This window comes from Bufo bufo, chromosome 6, assembly GCF_905171765.1.
Source record: "Bufo bufo chromosome 6, aBufBuf1.1, whole genome shotgun sequence".
Lineage (NCBI taxonomy): Eukaryota > Metazoa > Chordata > Amphibia > Anura > Bufonidae > Bufo > Bufo bufo.
Window position 1 is genome coordinate 33,412,873 of NC_053394.1, and position 27,634 is coordinate 33,440,506.

At 43.0% G+C, this 27,634-nt stretch overlaps 1 protein-coding gene across 3 annotated transcripts in view; it reads left to right on the top strand.

Moving 5' to 3' along the window:
- ZFYVE27 (zinc finger FYVE-type containing 27) overlaps nt 1-20,508 on the top strand; it is a 104,521-nt gene extending 84,013 nt beyond the window's left edge. For 2 of the 3 annotated variants that reach the window (XM_040438884.1, XM_040438883.1), the window contains exons 10-12: nt 8,468-8,514; nt 16,063-16,144; nt 18,227-20,508. In XM_040438884.1, coding sequence (XP_040294818.1) covers nt 8,468-8,514; nt 16,063-16,144; nt 18,227-18,291 — 194 coding nt within the window. In that variant the 3' untranslated portion in view covers nt 18,292-20,508. Of the gene's footprint in view, nt 1-1,695; nt 1,824-8,467; nt 8,515-16,062; nt 16,145-18,226 lie in introns of those variants that run through there. The other variant, XM_040438885.1, reaches the window with a different exon arrangement.
- Nucleotides 20,509-27,634: the final 7,126 nt, after the last annotated feature.

A 27,634-nucleotide genomic window follows, 5' to 3' on the forward strand; every position in this document is an offset into this window, starting at 1 on the left:
ATCTATTTGTTCTTTCTCCCTCTGTCAGTTTCTTGGTCTAGCTAGCTATGATTACATGACTGGTTATACACGTCTCTCCCGCCACCCGTCCTGTACCTCCCCGTCACCCTGTGTTCTGCAGTTTAGCTCTGCGCGGCGCTGTCTGTCTAGCAGAGCTGTAAAGGTGACACGCTCTGCTCTTTAAATAAACAGAATTATCTGATCCAAATGTGCTTTTTTGTGGTAAAGTGAATACCTGGAGAGGCTGCGGCGCTGATCCTTGCCCCGGGGCTGCCGGCTGATCTTTGATGACCCGCAGACTGCGCTGTAGAACATGGTGGTGACAGAACTTTACTGCGTTTTATTAATGGCCGAGGGAATTGTGCTTTCTACAGCAGGCGTAGCATGTATTATGAATGTCTGCTGAGGGAAGGGAAGGCTTTGAAGCCGCCAGATAAAACTGCATATTACTAGCCCTAGAACTCCAGCCGGATGCGCTCAGCCTGTGGACAAGCGAGATTACAATTCTTTAATAATAACTCTGTGCGTTCAATGGAAAATATCCAGGGACTGAAGAGAATATTACGGAAAAGCTTACAGTGCCTTTGTGTGGCCCCTACCAGGGGGCTGTTATGGTTCCCAATGTAAAGCTTGCCTGGCATTTGATACGGGCACCAGTATTCTGTCACTGACGTCAGTGCTGTCACAGAGGGGCGCTATGCTCCTCGCCGGTGCCTGTAAATCCTATAACATGGCCTTCCTCCCAGCTATCCCATATATCATTGGATTGGCCCATAAGACGGGCTTCGAATAGGCTTGGGTTTGATGGATGTTCCTGGAATTCATTAGGTGTGGCTTATTATGTCCTGCTAAGCAAGCTTTAGATGTTGGGGTACCATAAGATTTAGACTGACGGCGACTGTGTTGAATTCGACCCCGAAACGCGTTGTCTTCTAGTATTAATAAAGTTTCCAAACTTACTTCAACTGTCCCGGTGTCGTGCCTCCTCTGCAGCGCCGGTCGTCTTCTCGTCTGCCTCCAGTTTTGTTGAATGCACTATAGCCTAGCTGTAGAAAAAGTAGAGGTTGCAGATGGACCCAGAAACAAAGTTATGCCTCATGCATACTACACGGAGGTGCGCCGTACAGTTGCTTCTATGGCCCCATGCTACGGCACCTCACAAAACAGAGCTGTGATATAGCTATGTGCGCAAGGCCTTATTTATGCATTTATTACGCAGAAAAAGTTTCCATGGTGACGACCACCCTGCAGTCCAGCAGCATGGTCGTGCTTGTACACTATAGAAAAAAAGCACCATCTTACGTGAGCTCCCATGGTCCCGGCCACCAGAGAGGCTGGCATTTTTTTTCTTTATAGTGTGCAAGCACGACCACCACTGATGGATTACAGGGTGGTCATAACCATGGAAACGAGCTCATCCAAGGTCGATTCGCTCATCCCTAGTTGCATCCATCCTGCGATCCAGCAGTGGTGCTTGTGCTTGCACACTATAAGAAAAAGGACCAACCTTTCTGGTGGCCGGGACCGTGGGAGAAACAGAGCAGCTCTATGAGGACGAGCGATGGCAATAGCGACCCCTCGTCCTCCTACTGTGGAGGAGATCTCCTCCACTGAACAAGCAGCCGAATGTCGGGAAGAGAACGCTTCCTTCCCGACAATCGGCTGTCCTTTGCAACGTGTAAACCTGCCTTTTAGGATCGACAGGAGTCCCTGAAGGATGAGATAACAATCCCCTATTCTCTGAGCATGGACCCCAGAGATGAAAGCGTCTTACGAGTCTTCATGACAATTCAGAAGTTTCTTAAAACCGGATGGACATTTTGAAGGGAAGATCCACGCGGGCAACCAATTTCTTTATCAATCCGATGTAAAGTGATAATTAAACAATTTTTGCAAATAGTCTTAAATAAAAATCTCCTATTTATTTTTGTGTCTGCAGCGCCTATGTGATGTATGTGTCCCATCCTGAAGTTCTACGCCGTTCCATCTGTCTTGCTAAGGCCTCATTCACATCTCCGTCAAGCAGATCCAGCTGACTGATCTGGCGCAAATTCCGTCTGTTGGCCCGACAAAAAAAAAAACATTGCATGCATAGATTTTTGTGTGGCCGAAACCCGGCATAAATGTCGGATCACCGCCGGACCCTCATAACAGTCATTGGGGATCCAGCAGCGATCTGGCGACATCCGGCAGGCTCCAAGATCTGCTTGACGGAGATGTGAACAAGGCCTAACGGACATTTGCTAGGCTAACAAGTAGTAGGGGACTGGTGTATGGCAGTAGGACTACAGAATGAGACTACACAGGGTTTGTTTGTAGTCTGTTACCGTAGAAACACATAGGAACTGAACATTCAAGGGATTTTTCAATGCTATCTGTAACGGTTGTTCATTTTCAGTACATTGTAACAGTTTCCTGTACCGGTGAGAAATTGAAAAAAACCTAAAAAAATACACCCTGCCGCTGACTACCTGCAAATGAACTCGCATGTTTCCTATAAACAGTCTTCATACGTGAATGGGCAGTGTCTTGCATAATCCCATGTCTGGATAGAGTGCCGCTCTGTATTAGGCCGGTATAATGAATGGTTTGTCTAATTGTGATGTATTCCATCAAAGGTGAAAATGAGCCGCACCTGCCTAAATACAGCACCCGGGGAAACAGGTGATCTCCGCAAATTAGGCTCATTTTAGGCTTCACCAAGCAAATAACGTCGATGACATCTGGACAAACGCTCTCCTCCGCTCCTCCATAAGAGCTGACGGTATACGGTACTTGTGACGGTGTCCTCTAAACCTAAGACTGGGCTTACATGTCGCATAAACATCCCCTAAAAACGCATTAATTTTTTTTCCTGATTTTATATCAATAATACTTAACCCCTTCCAACTGCAGCCATTTTCCATTTTTGTTTTTTCCTCTCTGCCATCCAAAAGCCATAACCTTTTTTTATTTTTTTTTATTTTTCCATTTACGTTGCCTTATGAAGGTTTCGTTTCTGCGGGACAAGCTGTAGTTTCCAGTGGCGTGATTTAAAGGGGTTGTCTCATCTCAGACATTGGTGGCATATGTCTAGGATATGGTATTAATATCAGATAGGTGCGGGTACCTCCTCTGGGCCTTGCTCCTATCTCCAGAATGAGCTTCCAAAAGCGAAGGAGAGTGCACCGTGCATGCATGACGTGCTCTCCATTCACTTCTATGGGAGCTCCCAATACGTCCTATGGATCATTAGCGGCAATGTCTGAGACCTATTAAAGAGAACCAGTAATAGTAGTCCCTCCCATTATGCTTTACATTAAAGAGCATCTGTCAGCAGTTTTGTACCTATGACACTGGCTGACCTGTTACATGTGCGCTTGGCAGCTGAAGACATCTGTGTTGGTCCCATGTTTCTATGTGCCTGCATTGCTGAGAAAAATGATGTTTTAATATATGCAAATGAGCCCCTGGGAGCAATTACACCTAGAGGCTCTGCTCTCTCTGCAACTGCCGCGCCCTCTGCACTTTGACAGGTCCAGGTGTGATGATGTTTTTACTGTCTGGTCCTGTCAAAGTGCAGAGGGGGCAACAGTTGCAGAGAGAGCAGAGCCTCTAAGATTAATGGTAACGCCCCCATTGCTCCTAGAGGCTCATTTGCATATATTAAAACCTCATTTTTCCCAGCAATGCGGGCACATGTGAACATGGGGCCAACACAGACGCCTTCAGCTGCCAAGCGCTCATGTAACAGGTCAGCCAGTGTCATAGGTACAAAACTGCTGACAGATGCCCTTTAAAGGAAACCAGCAGTAGTTCCTCCCATCAGGCTCTATAATAAAGGGGACGAGGAATAGTTCCGCTCATAATGCACTGTATCAAAAGGGTTTTTCCATCTTAGACATGGCATAGACAGGATATACCATAGAAGTCAGATAGGTGGGGTTCCCAGAGACTTTATCTGTGGTCATGCTTGGCCGTTCCTCTAACTCCTATAGACATGGGGGCCTCTTACACGGCTCGAGACAATAATCGGGGCCAATAGAAATTATTTGATTGGCTTTCATTTAAATTGCCTACCAGAAGCGTTTGTTCTTGGTAATGGGCTCAATCCTCGGCCGGCATAAAAGCACTTTTACACTGGATATCTTGCCTTGCACAATGACATTTAGGGGACCTCCAATGCCCTGGGGTCTCCCTTAATGGACACATAACCAGACTGTCACAATGTGGGGGGAGGGAAGGAACACCCCAGAATGACAACAGAAGGAAAATAACCAGGAACTAGACCTCAAGGCTAGGGAAAGGGAAAAGGTGACCACCTAAGAAAACCCTAAACCTAGCCCTGACTCCTGTCGGTATGAATAGACCCTGAAGGTGGGAATATTCATACACCGTAAACCTAGGCCCTAGTAACCCTGAAAATCCCTCGGAGTAGTGACCGGGTCTGAGACCACTGGTTCCTTCCCAGATGAACGAATCGGCGTCTCCCTGAGGCCTAGTAAACAACGAGCAAATGGAAGCAACAAAATACCAAGAGAAGTGCACTTATCTTCAATAGAAAATGGAAGAGCAGGAACTCTGATGAGGACCACACACCAGCTCTTCCAACTCCAGGCAGATAATATCAACCGCATGGTATGAAGTGTGAGTCCAGACTAAATAGAGGAGCAGTAATGACCACAAGCTGCACCTGAGACAAGAGGTGTGGTCATTACCAGCAACAACACTGCAACAAGTGAAAACAGATAGACTGTCAGATAACCTCACGTGCAGCCAGTCTCTCAGATCTTCTAACATCTGTCACAGGAGGGACCGTGGCACAGAAACTGTTATTTTGGCATTTGTGACTCTTTCCATTAGTCGTACAGCTCTTACAGCGCCCAGGAGTCAGGATCATAGTGAAATGGCACACAAATAAATTTTATAACTTTTTCGATTTTTCAAACCAAATACAAAAAGCCATAAAATGCCCCCCTCCCCGGCAGGTCTCCATCCCGAGACTTCATATGCTGTTTTGGCGGCAGGACGGTAAATCCAAATAATAAATGTAAAAGTAAAAGATGAAATGTTATGGATGTATCAGTGTTACAATGTAACCATGGCTGGAGGGGGAGGGGGTGGGAGAGTTCAGGTATGGGCGCTGTGTACAGGCTGGAGCTGTCGCCTCCTCGACCCGCTTGTGCCGGGTGTAATGGGAAAAAGATGTTCAGGGAGTATTTTCCATCTTATAAAACCTAATCCAATCACTGGAAGAATGTTATCATCCAGGCTGTACGTTAAAACGTACCACTCGTTTTCAGACCTATAAAACCAGAGCGAGATTACAGAATGGAAAACTTCCACCTGGAGATAGAAGCCCTAGAGCTGGTCCTTACTTGGCTTTCTCAGGTCATAGGAAAGTTGGGTGATAGCCCTTGTAGGGATTATTTTGGTGGCCATGTTTGAGGTCACCTGGCTTTCCCATATACTGATATTATCAGTGCCCAAAAATCATTATCTGTTATAAAATGTCACTTTTATGACCAAATAGTCATGAATGTAGAGCATCAATTCTTGTGAGTTTCATGTAATATTATGTAAAACACTTAAAGGCGTTGTCCACAATTTTACTACTGATGGCTTAATCTCAAGATAGGCCAACAAGATCTGATCGGCGGGGAATGGGTCCAACACCCCACACACCCGCCGATCAGCTGTTTTGGGATAGCTCCGGAACTACCATTTTGTAGTGGACGGAGCTGGTTACTACAGTACTCGCTTCAATGGGAGTAGCGCTGCAGTATCCAGCTCTGACCACTACACAATTGATGGCGCCATGTAGTTCCAGAGCTATCCCAAAACGGCTAATCGCTGGGGTGTCGGACCCAACCCCCACCAAACAGATATCGATGGCCTATCCTGGGTATAAGCCATCGATTAGTAAATTCCTGCACAACCCCTTTTAGGCTGTCCAGGGAAAGTAACCCTCTTAGATCTAGGAGATCAAAAACTTCACAAACTGACCTATGACAGCCCCATGTTTGAAGGAGTATCCCAGGAATTAAATACTCATGTCCTATCCTCAGGAGAGGTCCTCATCAATATCAGATTCGTTAGGGTCGCCTGGCACCACCGCCAATCAGCTGTTTGAAGAGGAAACCGTTGCGACCCCTTCGTCGGCTCATGATCTCTCATTCATCGGTCACATGACCTTTGTGCAGCTCAGTCCTATTCAAGTGAATGGGGTAGAGCTGCAATACCAAGCATAGCCACCATAGAATGTATGGCGCTGTGCTTGGTTTACTGTGAAGAGGCTCCAACGCTCATCCCAACTCTGCAGCCCCTTCAAACAACTGTTCGGCAGGGTGGCGGGAGACGGGCCCCCACTGAACAGATATTTATGACATACTCACATTATACATAGCTCAATGGGGTGCACTCGTAGCAGTAACCAAAACTTCTCTGTCATCAGTATTGCAAATGGCACACAGTAGGTGGAAGGGGCTGCTAAACATTATGCATTTAGGTCCAGAAACCTCAATATCTTCCATTCTCCTCCTGCTGCGTATGCGCATTGTGACACAGTGAGAGGTTTGGTCTGGGAAAACAGGTATTTTCCTCCCAGAATGTGCTGCTGGGCTGATTTACAGCCAGGTGAGGTCAAATACCGGACCGGATTTTAAATGCCGGTCCGGGTGTTGGCAGCACCTGGCTGTCCTTAAATAGGCAGCTGGGCTCAGAAGCTAGCTCTCTGTGTTGGGATCTGGGAGCCTTGTGTCTGGAGGAAGGCTTGCTACCTGTTTGGCGTGAAAACAGGTTGATGCTGCTATCAGCAAAGACTCTTTGAGGAAGAATGGCCGCGTGATGTGAATTACCACCAACACCGCAAGGTGACTTTTTGTTTGATTATGACTGCTTGTTTTGTCACTTGCCTAAAGTGGGAATAAAACACTGAACTGTTTGATCCAAAGAACTTGTTGTTGCCTCTATACTGCGTCCGCTAATCCTGTCTACCAGAGCGAGTCCCCACAGCATGCACAAACTGCAAGTCAAAAGTCCCATGGGGACGGTTGCCCTCCTGTCAGGGGTGCACCTAGCCTTTCTGCTGCCTCAGGCAAAAACTGAAACAGTGCCCCCCTTCCCAATGCCAATTTCTTAACCTATCCCCTTTCCTTTGGCTAATGACCCTTCGTCTGCCCTCTCTCTTGCCTCTACCTGGTGCTGCCTGAATCTCCTCGCCTGGCCTCATTGGTGGTGCACCCCTGCCCCCCTGTATAATTTGTGGCAATATTACCTTTAATATATTACCCAATTTTATAACATTTCTAACACTTTTCTTCCCAACATTGTCCGCCACCTGAAATAACACATCCGCTCCTCACTGGAGGAATGTGTCTGTTTTACCCAAAGTGCGTCAGGAGCTGTCGGTGGTTTCCATCAACCTCCTCTCCCTGCGCGTGAACGTAATGTAGGCTGCATTGTCGGTGTGCGTTACCTTCCCATCCCCCGGTATATAACCGACATCTCCTAAATGACTGCTGTTCTGCAGGGAGGCCTGCGCAATATCTCCAATTCTGGACATGGTCTTGGGTTGTCAACATACATATAATGCACGGGCTTGTCAAACTGTCCATAGCGGTGAGGAATACCAGGAGAGGCGATGGATTCCATAACTGACACAGGCTTCGTTACCTGGGGGTTTCTCTAAATGCCTCGCCAAGTGTCTTCACACTTGCTGCTCTGAATTCCTTGGCTAATGATAGGGATATAGCTGCAGAGTTGGTGCCGCTCGGCGTCGGGCCATCAACTAATGGAGTTCTGTCCAGGAGAACGGTCTTGGGTCTCCCATGACGTTCAGCCTCAGGGCAACCTGCCCATTTATCCTAGAGCTGCCTGTATGACGTTTCATTATAAGAGCGATTGTACCTCACAGTGGAAGATATTGCTTAGTAAATGTGGCCCTCCCTCACCATTTTAAGATTGCTGTCAGTGAATAGTAACAATCTGGTGCATATCCTGAAGCTGGAAACCTGTCCTGCTCTCACCAATGAGGGTTTGTAGTTTTCTATGCAGATTTGGCTGCATATTCTGCAACAAAGTCCACCGAAAAACCAAATGTTTTCTGCCCCTCATTGTTTCCAATGGGAATCCACGGCAAACATTTTTCCACGTGCGGATTTGAAACGTCATTAATTGCCGAGTCTTGCTGCAGTTTCCACTCGAATGGGGCTAAATCCATGGCAAGTACAATGGCAAATTCTTCTTGGATTTCTGTCACAAGGCCTCAAGGCATGTTCTTATTCGTTGGCAGCAAGTAGAGATCTTAAGTGTGGGACCCACTTGTTCTGCTGATACCTGAGGATGCGTTAATGTGCAGAGATACTGCTCTGGACGACGACGCAGTCTCGATGCTGACAACCAGAGGGTCATTCTCACCATTCATTACTTTCTGTGCCATTGCTATAGTCTTACAAGTTTTCTTACATGTTTTTGTTTTCATTTACAGGTACATGTAATGGATGCAGTGCAACCTTTTCAGTACTGAAGAAGAGGGTACGTGACATAAATATTGAGGTTTTATCTTACTTTTTTCTTTACCATTAAATATTCCTGTTTCACCAATAAATTGATAGTATATTGGTTAGATGCACCTTCAATGTAGAATATAACTACTATAATACTGCCTCCTATGTACAAGAATATAACTACTATAATACTGCTCCTATATACAAGAATATTACTACTATAATACTGCTCCTATATACAAGAATATGACTACTATAATACTGCTCCTATATACAAGAATATAACTACTATAATACTGCTCCTATGTACAAGAATATAACTGCTATAATACTGCTCCTATGTACAAGAATATAACTACTATAATACTGCTCCTATGTACAAGAATATAACTACTATAATACTGCTCCTATGTACAAGAATATAACTACTATAATACTGCTCCTATGTACAATAATATAACTACTATAATACTGCTCCTATGTACAATAATATAACTACTATAATACTGCCCCTATGTACAACAATATAACTACTATAATACTGCTCCTATGTACAATAATATAACTACTATAATACTGCTCCTATGTACAAGAATATAACTACTATAATACTGCCTCCTATGTACAAGAATATAACTACTATAATACTGCCTCCTATGTACAAGAATATAACTACTATAATACTGCCTCCTATGTACAAGAATATAACTACTATAATACTGCCTCCTATGTACAAGAATATAACTACTATAATACTGCTCCTATGTACAAGAATATAACTTCTATAATACTGCTCCTATGTACAAGAATATAACTACTATAATACTGCTCCTATGTACAAGAATATAACTACTATAATACTGCTCCTATGTACAAGAATATAACTTCTATAATACTGCTCCTATGTACAAGAATATAACTACTATAATACTGCCTCCTATGTACAAGAATATAACTACTATAATCCTGCTCCTATGTACAAGAATATAACTACTATAATACTGCTCCTATGTACAAGAATATTACTACTATAATACTGCTCCTATGTACAAGAATATAACTACTATAATACTGCTCCTATGTACAAGAATATAACTACTATAATACTGCTCCTATGTACAAGAATATAACTTCTATAATACTGCTCCTATGTACAAGAATATAACTACTATAATACTGCCTCCTATGTACAAGAATATAACTACTATAATCCTGCTCCTATGTACAAGAATATAACTACTATAATACTGCCTCCTATGTACAAGAATATAACTAATATAATACTGCCTCCTATGTACAAGAATAGAACTACTATAATACTGCTCCTATGTACAATAATATAACTACTATAATACTGCTCCTATGTACAAGAATAGAACTACTATAATACTGCCCCTATGTACAACAATATAACTACTATAATACTGCTCCTATGTACAATAATATAACTACTATAATACTGCTCCTATGTACAAGAATATAACTACTATAATACTGCCTCCTATGTACAAGAATATAACTACTATAATACTGCCTCCTATGTACAAGAATATAACTACTATAATACTGCCTCCTATGTACAAGAATATAACTACTATAATACTGCTCCTATGTACAAGAATATAACTTCTATAATACTGCTCCTATGTACAAGAATATAACTACTATAATACTGCCTCCTATGTACAAGAATATAACTACTATAATACTGCTCCTATGTACAAGAATATAACTACTATAATACTGCTCCTATGTACAATAATATAACTACTATAATACTGCTCCTATGTACAATAATATAACTACTATAATACTGCTCCTATGTACAAGAATATAACTACTATAATACTGCCTCCTATGTACAAGAATATAACTACTATAATACTGCTCCTATGTACAAGAATATAACTACTATAATACTGCTCCTATGTACAAGAATATAACTACTATAATACTGCTCCTATGTACAAGAATATAACTACTATAATACTGCTCCTATGTACAAGAATATAACTACTATAATACTGCTCCTATGTACAAGAATATAACTACTATAATACTGCTCCTATGTACAAGAATATAACTACTATAATACTGCCTCCTATGTACAAGAATATAACTACTATAATACTGCCTCCTATGTACAAGAATATAACTACTATAATACTGCTACTATGTACAAGAATATAACTACTATAATACTGCCTCCTATGTACAAGACTATAACTACTATAATACTGCTCCTATGTACAACAATATAACTACTATAATACTGCCTCCTATGTACAACAATATAACTACTATAATACTACCCCCATGGCTAATATAAAATCCAATAGCCTTTTACAGTCTGGCATTGCTGATTTGTATAAGTTTCTTAATATACAGTATTTGATGTAAAAATGTAAATCCATCATGGTGCGCGGATACAGATTTGAGGATGATGTAGCGGGTGAGATGAGGGGTGTGCGGCTTCAGTAGAGTCCTCTGACCTTCTGTCTGAAGGCAGCCTAAGGATACATAAGTTATATTAACTCCAGTCTGCGCTGAACTTATCCGGAAAATACGATGATGGTTGATGTCTGGCAGCCCATCCGCTCCTGACTGTTCTGCGTTCATTGATCACTGCCACATCGCTGCGCCTTTATATCAGCAACACAAAACTGAAGCCAAGAGCGGCATTATAGTGTGGGGTGATGCTGTGACGTCATGACGTGTAATACGGGTTAATGGAGTTTTGTTTAGGAAAAGTCATAAAGGAGATCACTGTAATCGCTGTAAGTTACTATGAGAATTTTTTTTTTGTTCAGCAGTTTTTATACTGTATCCTGAACTCCCTGGACAGAGATATATGTAGGAGGATGGGGGGGGGGGGTCCTATCGCAAGATCAAGACCCCTACCGCTGCTGGTTCATCTCAGTAATGGCACAGCTTGGTTCTAGTTGGCCACCCTTCATATCCTTGCCCTGGTAGGATTTTATGGTCCTTCATAGTCTTGGCTGCTCCCACTCCCTCTTGTTGGGTAATGCGCTGCTTTTGTTTTCCTGCAGCTCCTCCACAGGGGATATAAAGCATTACACAGTTATAGTTGACATTAACCTGAAGGCGTGGCCTGCACGCAATGGCACCGGCCGCTTGATCTGCTCGCTCCGCTCATAGCACCCGCACCTCGGCACATATCGGCCACCCCAGAGTGTGTAGACCCCAGTGCCTCACCAGGTCTACACACGATGGGGAAGCTAAGGAAGCGTGCCGTTTTTCAACAAGGTGACTCCACCGGCATCGGGCCTAGCAGCTGACCAGACGCCCACGTGCTCCTTGGCACACTCATCACCTGCCACTCGGAGCCCAGAGAAGAGTCCTATGTATCGCCCTCATCTCAACTGCTCTCAGAACACACTATGCGGCACTTGCTGGACTCCCTGAGAACCTCGCTATGAGACGACATGCAAGGTGTAGTTGACATTAACCCATTGGATCTCCGCCGTACGGCGGAAGTCCTATCTTTAAACATGGCGCCCGCTCGCACGTAAGGCTGATCGCATACATTTTTCCCCTCAGATGCCGTGGTCAAATATGACCATGGCATTAGAGCAGTCCGGAAGCGGGAGCCGCGCGCTCTAGGGTGTTTCATTTTTCCAAAGATGTGATATGTCATATGACTTTGCTTACACCCCGAGTCTCAATGATGTAAAAGATATATATGCCAAATTTCAAAAAGATTGGATAATATTTAGGGGTTGCACACATTGATCACTTTTATTACTACTCTCACTCCTGTACCTAGGAGGTTGGTCTAAAAACCAGGATCCCAGGGCCTCTGCATCAAGCAAGGTGGATGGCAAAGGCAATATATGCACTTAAAATTGTCCTCTTCACTAAACAGTTGAATATTCTTCAACGAGAATTGAAAGGAATGAAACGGGTTGCACATTTTGTCAGCCTCATATATGTTTGCTTTTTGCACGAGGCAATTGTAAGTCGATGGGCTCCAAAGAATGATTTGGATATCTACAGCTTCTGAGCACTTACCCAGATGCAGACGTAAAAAAAAAAAGTGCTCTCACAGTCGCTAAGAGACACCTTTGGTATCTGTCAGAAACAAACGTAGGATTGGCTTTTTTGGACGAACGTATTACTCAGGCTGTTAAGGGAAATACGACTAAAAATTTAGAAACCAAACCTGCAAAGAAAAAGGAAATGAAACGATTAGAGGGTAAAAACCTAGTTTTTGAAGGAAAAGACCTAAGCCATTTCGTTACTAATAAAACAAAGATGTTCTTTGAATTGTTTGGGATCCACGACGTGACAGAATAGTGCAGTGATTCTCTAAGAAGCCATGTGAACGCTCTTAAGGTGGTCAATGATACCGCAGAAAGAGGAATTGCTCTGATAAAAAAGTTTAACGGATCGGTCAGGGACGAACAACAAAAACAATTCTTGTTGAGGGAAGTCGAGCATCACAGAAAAGTCGTCACCGAGCTAACAGAAGAAGGGATTGCATCGTTCAAAGTTGATTTATATAACACATGTTTTGCCTATCATACTACCTATTAATCTTAGTGTCTAGTTTTAATATTATTTTAAGTTTGTGATTTCTGGTTTTCCAAATAAAAGTAATTAACATTGAAAAATCTTATTTTTTGCCTACTTTTACAAAACTGATCAAAGTGTGCAGCCTCTAAATATTATCCAATCTTCTTGAAATTAGCCCTATATTCAGTGCCTTGCAAAAGTATTCACCCCCACTGACCATTTTCGTATTTTGGTGCCTCACAACCTGGAATTAACATGGATTGTTTAAGGATTTGCATAATTTCATTTACAGAACATGCCCACAACTTTGAAGATGTTTTTTTTTGTTTGTTTTTTATTGTGAAGCAAACAACTAATAGGACAAAATAACTGAAAATGTCAATGTGCAGAACTATTCACCCCCCTAAAGTCAATACTTTGTAGACCACCTGTTGTGGCAATCACAGCTCCAAATCACTTTCGATAAGTGTCTGTGAGCTTGCCACATCTTACCACTGAGATTTTTGCCCATTCCTCCTTGCAATACTGCTCCAGCTCCTTCAGGTTGGATGGTTTGCGCTTGTGAACAGCAATCTTTAAGTCTGACCACAGATTTTCTATTGGATTGAGATCTGGGCTTTGACTAGGCCATTCCAACACATTTACATGTTTCCCTTTAAACCAGTCAAGTGTTGCTTTAGCCGTGTGTTTGGGGTCATTGTCCTGCTGGAAGGTGAACCTCCGTCCTAGCCTCAAATCACACACAGAGTGGTGCAGGTTTTGCTCAAGAATATCCCTGTATTTAGAACCATCCATCTTTGCCTCAATTCTGACCAGTTTCCCAGTCCCGGCTGCTAAAAAACATCCCCACAGCATGATGCTGCCACCATCATGTTACACTGAGGGGATGGTGTAATTTGGGTGATGTGATGTGTTGGGTTTGCGCCAGACATAGCGTTTTCTTTGGCCAAAAAGTTTTTTTTCCATTACAAAATGAAACACCCTAGCGCGCTCCTGCGCCTGTAACAGCGTTCCCCGGCTGAGATCGAGGAACCTGTTACACTGATCTAATAGCTGGAAGCCTCAAGCAGGCTTCAGAGGCTATTAGATGAATATACCAATACAGGCCACTTGGTGGCAGCACTGTATTGTTATATTGAAAATGGAGTGTTCAATGATGTCTATATAGCCATCAATGAACACAATGAGCAGTCTAATGAGGGGGTGACTTAAAAAAGTTTTTTTTAAAAAGTAAAAAAATACAAAAATTTAAATAAAAAAGTTCAAATCAAACCCTTTCCTTAAAATAAAAATACTTAAAGGGAACCTGTCACCGGTATTTTGTGTATAGAGCTGAGGACATGGGTTGCTAGATGGCCGCTAGCACATCTGCAATACCCAGTCCCCATAGCTCTGTGTGCTTTTATTGTGTAAAAAACCCGATTTCATAAATATGCAAATGAACATGAGATGAGTCCTGTCCCTGACTCATCTCAGGGACAGGACTCATCTCAGGTTAATTTGCATATGTATCAAATCGGTTTTTTTACCCAATAAAAGCACACAGAGCTATGGGGACTGGGTATTGCGGATGTGCTAGCGGCCATCTAGCAACCCATGTCCTCAGCTCTATACACAAAATCCCAGTGACAGGTTCCCTTTAATCAATAAAGAAAATAAACATCATGGGCATCCCCATGTGCGAAAATGCCCATACAATTAAAATATAACAATATAAATGCCATACGACAAATGGTGTAACGGGAAAAAAAAGCCTGATTCGCCATCTTTTGTCACTTAAACTCCCCAATATTTTTTTATAAAAAGTGATCAAAATGTCACACAGACTTCAAAATGGTTTCACTGAAAACTACAAATAGCTCCGCAAAAAATAAGCCCTCACACAGCTCCGTACACATAACTACAAAAAAGTTATAGGGGTTAGAATATGGTAATAAAAGAAAAATCTCAAGGCTTTAAAAAAAAAAAATTCTGTATTAGAACGCAAGAAAAATGATACAAGTGTGGTACTGTTGTAACTGTACTGACCTGGAGAATGAAGGTAACAGGTCAATTTAAAAAAAAAAACTAAAAAACTATTTCCGTATTGCGTTTCTTCCCAATTCCAACCAATTTGGAGTTTTTTTTCCTGCTTCCCACTACATTGTATGCAACCGTAAATTGTGATGAACAACTTGTCCCGCAAAAATAGGCCCTCATAAGGCTATGTGAATGGAAAAATTTAAAAAAGTTAGGACTATGGGAGGGTGGGGAGTGAAAAACAAAAACGCAAAAATGGAAAATTGCAAGGTCCTCTAAGGGTTAAAGGTCAGTGCTGTGGGATCAAGCATGTGCAGTGCTATCAATGATGCCGGTGCCCACAAAAGGGAAAGTACTGCAGATGCGTGGCCCCGGGATCCCACTGCTCATGCGCAAGATTTCGGAGCACGGATGTGTGCTGTTGGAGAGTGAGCAAGCTTACAGTTAAAGGGGTATTCCGGTTATCTAACGTTATCCCCTATCCACAGGATAGGCAATAAATATTAGATGGGTGGGGGTCCTAATGCTGAGACCCCCATTGATCACAAGAACAGGGTCCCTATCCTATAACCTGTGAAGTCCCCCCCCCCCCCCCCCACCCCAAAAAAAAAAAAAAATGGATCGGGAAGTCATGCATGGGTGTGGCTGCTCCATTCATTTCTGTGGGTGTTCCAGAGATGTCCAAGTACAGTGCTCAGCGATCTCCGAAACTTCCACGTAAGTGAAAGGACCGGCCACTCCATGGGGTGCAGGGCTTCTGTTCTCATGATCAGTGGGGGTCCCAACAGTAGGACCCCCAACCAATCGCCTATCATGTGTACCAATGGTAAGGAATGGTCCATGAATTAGTGAGGACAGCTGGAGCATTTGCCATGTTGAAAAGTAGAAACAAATATTTTGGGATACATTCCCCCTTTAATTTTAAAATGTAGCCAGTTCTTAATGAGTTAAGTTACCTAGCAGAGGTTCTGCTGCGGCCTGGACTGTCCCATTATAACCAGAGTCTTATTATGTCTTACAGAGAAGCTGCAGTAACTGCGGGAACAGCTTCTGCTCCCGGTGCTGTTCTTACAAAGTCCTCAAGTCAGTGATGGGGGCCACAGGTAAGTCCTGACACTGTAGGTACAGTATGTAGGCAGGCACGTCGTCGTCGCCTTGTCTTGCGTGCCATTTCACGTCAGCCATATTGGCTCTTTGTGCTGGCAGCCGTGCTCTGTAGATTATTTCTATAGATTTTCATATAATGCAATGTTCTTAACCCGCTTCCGAGGAGTCGGGATCCCCCTCACGCTGCTTAAAGGGGCGATACAGATACTGAAGGATAGGCCATCAATGTCTGATCTACAGGGTTGCCATCAGAAGCGCAGCTCCATCCATTGTGTAGTGAATGGAGCCGGTTACTGCAGCGCTGCTGTCATTGAATTGAATAGTGCAGTAACCAGCACCTTGGAGGGAGCCGCGGTACCGGCGCCAGTGTCGGACCCCCACCGGTCAGGTACTGATGGCCTATCCTAAGGACAAGTAAACCCCTTTAACAGATCTCGTCCTGGGAATCTGAACAGGGGGGTAATACTAGCCTATATAGTCTACTTATATATATCAGCAGCCCTCTGCAAACCTCCCTGGTAATTCGCTACAATGTATCAGTCAGAGATTCCGATTGTTTATACTGTATCGCTGAGCATCGTCTACACTGAATACAGTTGTATCCACTTCTCAGAGCACAACCGCCTGTGGGCAGGTTTCCTGCTTCTGAATGTAAACTGGAGTGGTCTCATTCACTGACAGTAAGCAGATTATTTGAAAATGGTGAAGAAGTGAGAAGCTTTGTTTTGTAATTTATATAGAAATTAAGTTTAATTAACATTAAAGTGAAAAACCTTGAATATCCCAATTGTCTGGTGACAAATTAGCTTTAATTTTTAAAGGGGTTGGCCACCTTTTAGTTTTTTTTTGGGGGGGGGGGGGGCAGATCTCCTCCCTCCTAACCAGACCTCTCCGCCGCTGGGTCCTAGCTCCTTTGCTCCCAGGCCTCGGCTGCTTTGCTCTGGTTCCCCGGTGTCGGCATCTGTTTTGACACCGCTGCAGCCAATAACTGGCCACCGTGGTGAACTGCCTTCCTTGCGTCACATCACCAATTGACATGATGCAAGGGGGGGCAGATCACTGCTGTGCAGGTAAAGTCTGGCCAGGATGGGGCATCTGCCAAAAAATAAAAAAATGGCCACCCCTTTAAGGAAACGGCATAAATCACAACCCTCTAGCCTAATGTCAATGTCAGACTTATAGTAGTCAGCTGTTGGGCCAATGACCAGCCTGTGGACCATACCATAGCTACATGTCAGTCCATCAGTGGTATAGAGAAGGAACATCTTGCAACAGTGATCTGCAATTCCTTCTGCATGCAGAAATAAGAGGTGCATGTGTGACGCCGCTCGTCTCTGTCTAATTATCAAGTTCAGATCACTAAATGTGTCGTTTCTGCACGCATCATTTACAGACATCAGTGGAAGAATGCAAAAGCAAACAAGCATTATATGCCGCAGCACACTGCTCCGAGCACAAAGACGCATGCAAACACGGATAAATCTGAATTGCATTACTGCTATACCTACTATATGAAAATTAGAGGCTGTTTGCGCACATTTTTGATCAACATTGTGTCGGGCCCATCTACCAACGACGAGGTGGCTTCTGCAGATGGAACCTACACTAAGAGACTTGCTTTTTCTTGGCCCAAGCCTAAACAATTCAGGACAATATAGAATCCAGCTATATTATACTCTGATAACAAGCCCTGGGCAGGAGAGTGAAGTCTGTTAGTGTAGGTCCCATCTGTGGAAGCCACCTTGTCGTTGGTAGATGGGACCAACACAGTTTTGAGAAAAACTTTGTGCAAAAAACTTCAGATTTTCATATAGTAAGTGTAACTATAGCAGTAATGCAATTCAGATCTCTATCTATGTTTCCAGTGTTTGCATGTGTCGTGTTGCACATGAAGCAGTGTGCTGCTGCATATAGTGTTTGTTTGCCTTTGCACCGCAGCCGTGGTAGCGTACACTTGTACTTTATTTCATATTGTTTGGAGGTGCTGGTCTAACTTTGTCAATGGAAGAAAGTCACGGCCGAGCATTGTTGCATGGATGCAAATAACATTATATATTATATATTTTTTCTGATTTCAGCTCCGGATGCACAAAGAGAAACTGTATTTGTTTGTGCCCTTTGTAACCAAGCATTATGTAAATAAGATCTGACTATATGGACATGCAATGGGAACGCCTGCTCCGCCTGAAGAGGATCTCAGACGTAGCTGGACAGTGTGGTATCTCCGCTGTAGCTGTGGCTTTCTGTGTCCTGTCCACAGCTTTTATATGATGTCAATGTCTATTGGGTTTAGTCAGAAGCCATTACCACTGCTATAGGGTATGCGAACCGTAGGGGCAGCTCCTGTGGCTCCTATGGGGCCAGTTTAAGGTTCCTCATGGGCTGTGCTAACCTCAAAGGGACCCCCTCCACATAGGCAAAGAGGGATGAAGACTCCAAACATCATCTAGTGTCTTCAATGGATCCATTCTAGTCAGTCATCACCTAATATCATCTTGCAAAACTTGCTTGGTTTGGGCATGATTGGCCCGGCCTGTTCACGGGATCCCGGCCTATAAGGCTCTGTTCACATAAGCATCATGGCCACTAGGGAGGATTCATCTACAATGGAGAACAACAGCACTGGATGGATCCCAGTGACTTATGGAGCAAGACTGCAAGAACAGCGCTGCTACAATAAGAGGCAATTCTTTGCATTCTGAATGTAAAGGGGAACTCCAATCCAAAAATTCACATCTGATAGGTCCTAGATACAGGCAAGTCATTATCTTGGGCCAACAATGATTTCTGGAATGCAAGGACACGTAAAGCAATTACACCCCTTTGGTACGTCTCGGAGCTTTCTGTCACTGGAAATCTGTAGACCCATTGGGTAACCGAAATGCCCACAGCAACCAATCAGATTTCATTGTTCCAGAGCAGATTGGCTGTCATGAGCTAGAACACCCACTGTCATTGGTCAGATGAGTCGTAGAAATCTCTGAGCAGTGTCAAAGGGGCTTGAACTTGAACAGTAAATCCTGATCATGCTGAAGCTTACTAATGGTCTGAAATCACAGACTGCACCGATGATCAGTTTAGATGGACTTCCCCTTTAAACGACACAAACAAGAGGATTGCCTTTAAGATAATGGGTAATAGCCTTTAGTTTTAAAGGGGACCTGTCACCTCTCCTGACATGTCTGTTTTAGGAAATACTTGTATCCCCCATAAAATAACAATCTTTGGTCATCTTTTCTTGGAACTCTGCATTTTGCCGCCCCTCTGTTATTCACCTTGGAAATGCATACATTTATTAACAACTGATCCGAGTGTGTCGGTGTGTGAATTGACATGAGTATTAATAAGGGGAAGCGGAGCGCCCCTTTGTCAATTTATTCATACATTTCCGGGAGGAATAACAGAAGACCCTTCACTTTGGGTCCTATTCTAGAGATAGGAACAGAACTCGCTCCTATCTGACATTGGTGGCATACCCTAGCGATAGGCCATAAATGCCCCAGATGGGAAAGCCCCTTTTAAAATGTGCAATTCTGGCCACCATCAGCCACCACTAGGGGGAGCTCATAAGTCACAATTTCTTGCAGCGCTCACAAGCTCCCCCTAGTGGCGTCACTGGAGAAAACACATTTATACAACTAGGATCCCCCATTGTCTTTAGACATTCTAAAATGCACAGACTATTTACTCCCGTATTTTAGTTCTATGTGGATACCTTCCGCCTCCTGTATAAAAGATTGTTCAGTGGAAGATGATTTTAAAATATTGCACCTTAATGCATTTTATTTTGGTCCTGAAGATCTGGACGATAATTGCGCCAAGTGCTGCATTATAGTCTCCCCAGTCCCCTTTTTGTCTTTTGGGGGGACATATTGTTTAGTGTCCTATTAGGCTCCACTTTTATTGCTCTAGTGAAGTCCAGCTAAAATAAAAATAAAAAGAGTCCACTGTGCACAAAGTCTGGAGAAAGCTTCAATGCAGACTTATTTGTCTCCATAGTAGATCCTACAGCCATGCATTATTGCTCCCTTTCCTACTCCCTGTGGCGGCTGGTGGCGGTGGCGGCCTCACTAAAAAAGAGAGTTGGAGATTGGGTGCCCACCATTCTCCTACGTGTGGGTCCAAGAGGTGGGACCTGCATCTATCTGTCATAAATGTCTACGTAGGAAATACCCCTTTAAGATGTGGGACTACATCCCACCAGTCCTGACACGGACACGTGCCTACCCGTTCCAATAAATAGGAGTCCAGAGGTAGCAGTGGCACTTGTGCCCGGTGTCTAAAGAGAGCCCAAAAGCCCCTCTACTATAAATGGCGCAGGGTAGGTGGGCGCCCTGTTAGGCCCTGTTCACATGGTGGATTTTGCAAAGGCGTACATCCTGCAGCAGAAGCAGTGGAGCTAAACCACGAATGGACACCTGCCGCAGCTAGCAGTGGCGTCTGTCCGTAAACTGCTCCAAGAAAGGACGTGTCCTTTCCTAGCATGATCACGGCTTTAAACCGCAGCCGGCACAGACAGCTGCGCGGCTTGCCATTGAAAACAATGGGAGGTGGACTCCATCACCCCAAAACTTCAACGTCAGAAGATGCTGTGTGGACGTGGACTTAGCTTATATTCACATGCGGCAGATTTGCTGCAGAAATTTCCGCAACTGTCCCTCTAACAAATCTGCCTTGTGTGAATATTCCCTTAGGCCTCCTGCACACAACCGTTTTTTTCCCCCCCGTTTACGTTCCGTTTTTTGCGTTCCATATACGGTCCATATACGGAACCATTCATTTCAATGGTTCCGCAAAAAAAAACGCAATGTACTCCGTATGCATTCCGTTTCCGTATTTCCGTTCCGTTTAGGGTCCATTCACACGTCCGTAAGTGTTTTGCGGATCCGAAAATTGCGGATACGCAAAACACGGACACCTGCAATGTGCGATCCGCAATTTGCTGATCCGCACATCCCAGACACTATAATAGAAAATGCCTTTTCTGGTCCGCAATTGCGGACACGAATAGGACATGTTCTATTTTTTCCAGGAACGAAATTGCGGATCCCGAAAAAACGGATGCGGATCCAGGAAATGTGGATTTGCATCCGTTCCAGCCCCATCGAAAGTGAATGGGTCCGCAAATTGCAGAACGAATGCGGACCCAAATTACGGATGTGTGAATGGACCCTTAAAGATAGAACATGTCCTATTATTGCCCGCAAATCACGTTCCGTGGCTCCATTCAAGTCAATGGGTCCGCAAAAAAAACGGAACACATACGGAAATGCATCCGTATGTCTTCCGTTTCCGTTCCGTTTTTTGCGGAACCATCTATTGAAAATGTTATGCCCAGCCCAATTTTATCTATGTAATTACTGTATACTGTATATGCCATATGGAAAAAACGGAAACAAAAAACGGAACAACGGATCCGTGAAAAATGGACCGAAAAACACTGAAAAAGCCATACGGTCGTGTGCAATAGGCCTTACACAAGTGATGCCTCTGGTAGTCACCGAAATGTCCAAGTCCTTGAAGGTTTTCCATGGATTACAAACTTGTGGCCGTGTCTGCACTGTGAGAAAGTATCCCCTTCGTTCTCGGGATACCGGCTGCCACTCCGCTGACCCCTTTAACTGTCCCTTTATTTTGTATCCTCCATACGTTTTTATTCTAAAATGACCGTGTTAACTCTTGGTTAGCGACGTGTACGGGGCTATGCTCAATGGTTTGTGAGCTACATTATGGACAGCCCTCTATGACTGGTGCGTTGTGTCTCTATAGATAAATTCTGAATATATAATGTACTATGAGCGCTACACTGGATTGTAATAGCCGCGTGAGATCATACGTGACCCAAGCTCCGTAGGCGGAATATTGGTATTTTTTGTCTTTGCACATGTATGTACCATTTTGGATCTATATGTCGATATACGCGTAACGCTGTAGTCACTGATTGGTAGAGTTCGCCATTTGTGAGACACGAGCGCTCAAAACACTGCCCTTTCTAAAGGGTTAAAGGAACGCTTTGGGCAAAAACTATTTTGTCCAGGTTTTGTACCCCATTTATAAAAAAAAAAAAGGTTGTTGCCCATAGCAACCAATCACAGCGCAGCTTTCATTTTTCAGACGCACAATACAAAGTGAAAGCTGCGCTGTGATTGGTTGCTATGGGCGGCAAAGACAGATTTGTGTTTCATAAATCTTTCCCAGAAGAGTATTTCGCAATTTTTTTTTAAAACTGCCCTTGTTGCCCATAGCAACCAATGAAAGCCCAGGTTGTGTACCATATTAGTTTTTTTTAATAATAGGGTACACAACCTGGGCTTTCTTTCATTGGTTGCTATGGGCAACAAGGGCAGTTTTAAAAAAAAATTGCGAAATACTCTTCTGGGAAAGATTTATGAAACACAAATCTGTCTTTGCCGCCCATAGCAACCAATCACAGCGCAGCTTTCACTTTGTATTGTGCGTCTGAAAAATGAAAGCTGCGCTGTCATTGGTTGCTATGTACAACATAGTGTTTTTTTTGTTTGTTTTTTAATAAATCGGGTACAAAAAGTGTGTGCGTGCGTCTTGGCCGCCCATAGCAGCCAATCACAGCACAGCTTTCATTATTCAGGTGCACAGTACAAAATGAAATCTGCGCTGTGATTGGCTGCTATGGGCAGCAAAGACAGAAACTGTTTACATAAATCTTCCCCAGGGCAGTATTTCACTCTTTTTTTCTAAAAACTGCCCTTGTTGCCCATAGCAACCAATGAAAATACAGATTTCATTTTTTCCAGAGCAGTTTATGGCGCTACTTCCAGAAGGTGGCGCTAGCGACATGCTTCTATTTCTCAAGGCAATGACTCTTTGCAAATTATTTTCCCATAGATCATTACCACTACGTCTCCAGAGCCAGTACCTCCCCTGAGACCCCCTTTAACCCCTTAAGGCATAATAACATACATGGACAGCGTTAAGGGGATGTATGGAGTAAACCCACAAGCTAAGCTTGTGGTATACGTGTTGGGTGACCAGGATTGGCGATGACGCCAAACTCATCATTTAACCCTTTAAAGAGAGGGGGCTCCCTCTGTCCTTAACTCCGAACACCCGTTGCAAAATTGTGTAGCTCCAATCGGTGCCGACTGAGGGTTGCCCGGCCTGTCATGGCTTACTGCCTGAAAAGCCATACCCGAGGCACGGCTTCACTCAGTCCGTCAGAATCCCATAGACTGCAATAGTATTCTATTGCAGTCTATGGGACAAACGATCAGAAGAAAATTAGTTTAAAAAGTAAGAAAAATGTTTTTAATAAAAATACTAAATTATTCAATTCAAATCACTGGTTTCCCAATTTTACATATAAAAATAAACAATACAAAACTTAATAGGTATCACCATATCCCAAAATGCTCAAACTATTCAAATATATATAGTGAGCGCTTTAATTGGATTAAAAACAAGATTTGCGATTTAAAAAAATAACTTTTTTTTGTTACCTTGTCCCCCAAAAATACATCAAAAAGTCTTACATTCCCCAAAAAGGTGCCAATAAAAACAACAGTTTGCCATGCAAAAAACAACTCCTTTTGCAGCTCTGTAGACAGAAATATAAAAAAGTTATCTGTGTCAGAAAATGGCAATTTAAAGAAAATTTAAATTTTTTCAATAGTGAAACAAAATAAAAACTATACAAATTTGGTATCGCTGTAATCTTACAGACCCGCAGAATAAGGACATCAGGTCATTTTTAGTGCACAGTAAACACTGTAATATCAAAACCCCAAAAAACTTGGTGGAATTTTTTCTTTTTGTTGTTGTTGTTCAGTTTCACCCCACAAAGAATTTTTTTTCAATTTTCCAATATATGGTCAATTAAACAATACAGTTTATCCCACACAAAAAAATAAGCCCTCATACAACCATGAAATTACATTTTTTTTTTTTTTTAAAGTTGGAACATTTGGAAGGTAGAAGGGAAAAAGAAAAAAAAAAGAAAAAAAAAAATTGTCCCAGTCCTTAAGGGGTTACAGTAACAATGGTGACTGTATAACATTTGACGATCCTGGGGTGAAAAAACTGGAGGTGCCAAAATATAACCTTCATCAGAGAGCTATTATACCGCAGAAGTAGCAGAGCTGAATTTGTATTTAAAGGCGTTTTCCACATTTTATTAAGTGACGCCCTATTCTCGCCCGTTGTTCATCTGAGGTCACTCAGAAGTCCAGGAAGCTGAGATCTGTGGTCCTGTTGGACTGAATTAGCTTCCTGTGCACATACGCTTGTCACTAGTCTATCCCTAACATATAAAATATGAAGCTGTGATGTTCTAGTTATTATATATATATATATATATATATATATACATCTTCCTGCAGTCACTTTTTTTCTGGGCTGGGGGAGGGGGTTTGTGGAACAGGAGTGAGGCAGTTGTCCCTTATGGTGACCTCTACTAATCAGTATGTAACATATAGTTTTTTTTTTATGTATATCATGCCTTTTTGTTCTGTTTTGTTGCTTTTTCTGTTTCTTTGTCGCCAATTTGATGTTTTATTTATTATATTTATTGGTAATTTTGTTAGTTTCACTATAGTAGCTGCACGGTTTTTACTGTCCTATATGTTAAATGCATTGCCTTTCGTTCCCTCTTTCTCATCGTGGCGTTTTAGAAATGGTTGACACCGATCAGCACGAGTCAGGTTTCTGACTGTTGCAGCTGGCTGCAGCGGCCACTGCTGGAGAAATGTAGTATTGCATGTCTTCTATGGGTGACCACATTAACAGGTTAGAGCTGGGGTCTCCTCTTTATGATTTATATACTCTAGTAGTGCATAGATAGGGATTGTTTTATTGAAGAGACTCCTTTTTAATTTATACAACCGCATTGCTGTCTGCACTGGAGGACCACCAATGTCCATGGGAATCACTGGGTAGCAATGGGGGAAGCCGCTATCTTAAAAGCGGTTATCCAAATCACACATACTCACTATACATGGGCATTATCAGCAAAAATAACATAAAATCTCAGTTTTTACCACTTTTACTAGTGCGGTCCAGTGGAGGACTGGAATATTATAGGATGGACTAGGAATCCTACTGTACCTACTATGGAATTTATTTGTTTGTTGCACCTTGTTTTAAGGTATATAACCTTTATATATTTATTTTGAGTTTATATCACCACGAGATAAAACGGGGATATTCTTCACTGGGTTTATAGTCGGTGCTAAGCTGATTGCCCTGGGTCCTGCTCTGCGCACCCGCGGCAGACAGCTGATTTTGCAAGGGGGGAGCCACGACCTGGGTGGGATTTCCCCAGCAGCGGCCACTTCAGGGGAAGTGTAGTATTACATGGCAGTCATTCAGATGAATGACTATCCATGTAAGACCAGGACTGCTCGAGTCCTCCAGAAAAGGAACCACTCGTACAGAACGGGTTTCCATTCTGGCTCATGGTGGGGGGGGGGGGGTGGAGTGGTTCCTGTTATGACAGTCATGCACCCTTCACGAGACAACCCCTCATTTTTTTTAATCTTACAGAGCCCAAGATTTGATAAAAAAAAATAAAATAAAAAAATCTCCGGTATAGACAATGCCCCCTGCATTTTATCCTTCTCCTTTGGTTCAGAATGGAAAAAAGTCATACATTGGAGCACCCATTTTTGGGCAAAAAAAAATGTTGTGTTTTTTTTCAAATTCAAGTGAATTGGAAAATTAGCAAGGCTAGCTATGTTACTTAGATGTGCGTTGGATTTATCAGCTGCAACCCTTTAAAAATTTGTATTAAAATAGGCACAGCCTTGCTCCAGTAGAGGGGTGGTGTAAGATAACTGGAGTAACATTGCCACTCCAATGTATTATATTTTAAAGATGCACTAAATTTATCAAACCATAAGCTACATTTGATCAAATTGGCGCAAATTATGGCAATGCAGACTCAAGAAAGACTTTCAAAATTCCCCCCTTCCCTTAGAATTAAAAAAAAAAAAAAATTCTATCTAGCTTGCAGACGCCACTAGGGGGAGCTTACCGCATACTGTATGCAATAAGCTCTTAAGCTCCCTCTAGTGGTGGCTGCAGGCATCAAGAATTTGTACTCTAGCTGCTAGTGAAGCTTTGAGAGGGCTTCTTGTAGATGTCCTACTCTTATGAGCACCAAAGCTCTAAATAATCTAAATGTTTTACTTTTGTGTTGCTCCCTTTAGTTTTTTTTTTCCTTTCACAAGAGGAACACTATTGTCACAGAGGCTTTTTATCATAACTACTGTATGTTTTATGTGTATGTTCAAATTTCTTCATGAATTGTTTTTATGTTCTTTCTGTTCTGCTTTACATGTGGACCAATAAATATCTCACCAGGTCAATAATGTGTGTGACTCTCTCTCTCCACTGATCAGCAGAACTTCCCAAACCGGGGGCCCATGACCGTTCACTCCTTCATTGCTGGCACTCCATTGGTTTGACTACACGTCCCAGGAAGCCTTGCACGCTGTAAGTCGTCCGTCTCCTGGCCAGATAACAGGGTTGGACTGCACAGAGCAACATATCTCCATAACGAAAGGGCAGGGCTAGAAGTATCCACTCCACTATTCGGGACATCACCGGATCAGGCAGTGATGTCCCAGGACACTTCACAGGCTTTTAAATCCCGGAATGCCCCCCCCTCCTGACATGTCTGTTTTAATAACTACTTGAATTCCCCATGTAATAAGAATTCTGAAGCATCTATTCTTATGACTTTATGTTGTGCCCTTCCTCTATTATTCCTGCAGGAAGTTATGAATGATTTGCTACCAGTCTGCAATGACGGACCAGCTGGGTGTCACCACTAAGGAGGTGTGTCTCTGCATAGTTTGACACTGGCAGTACCGATTAGATAGTGTGCAGGGACCCCCCCCCCCCCCCCCCCCCCAACTAGAATCATTGCAATCTTCTACCAATAAATTCATAACTTCTAGCAGAAATAATAGAGGATTGGAACATCATAGAGTCATATGCTCCAGAATGATTACATGGGGGGGGGGGGGGTTCAAGTAGACATTTCTGGAGAGGTGACAGCTCCTCTTTAAGTGAATGGAGCTATTCTGCAATACCAGATTCAACCTGCGGGAAAAAAAGTGGCGCTGTTTCTATGGAAAAAAAACGATCAACCATTTTTTCTAATCCTTTACTTTGCACTTGTGTGATGTCCCTTTAACGCCGTTCTTTTGTAATAATGTAAGTTATATGATTTTTTTTTTTTTCTTCGCACTTGTGTAATTTCTGCACTTCTGCCAATCTCTACCTGGCTGCAGCCAACACAGAAAATGACTGCACAACTTGACTCTGTTATCAAGAATACAAGATAATAGAAATGCCGCACCTCAGTGTCGGGAAGGGGAGGGGGGGGGGGGAGTAGCCATAAAGAATTTCAGATAGCCTCTAATTATGTGATATTTAGGCTTGTCCTTCTGTTTATTGCACCTGTGTGACTGAAGCAACAGCCAAGAGGAACAGCTGGACCCGAAATC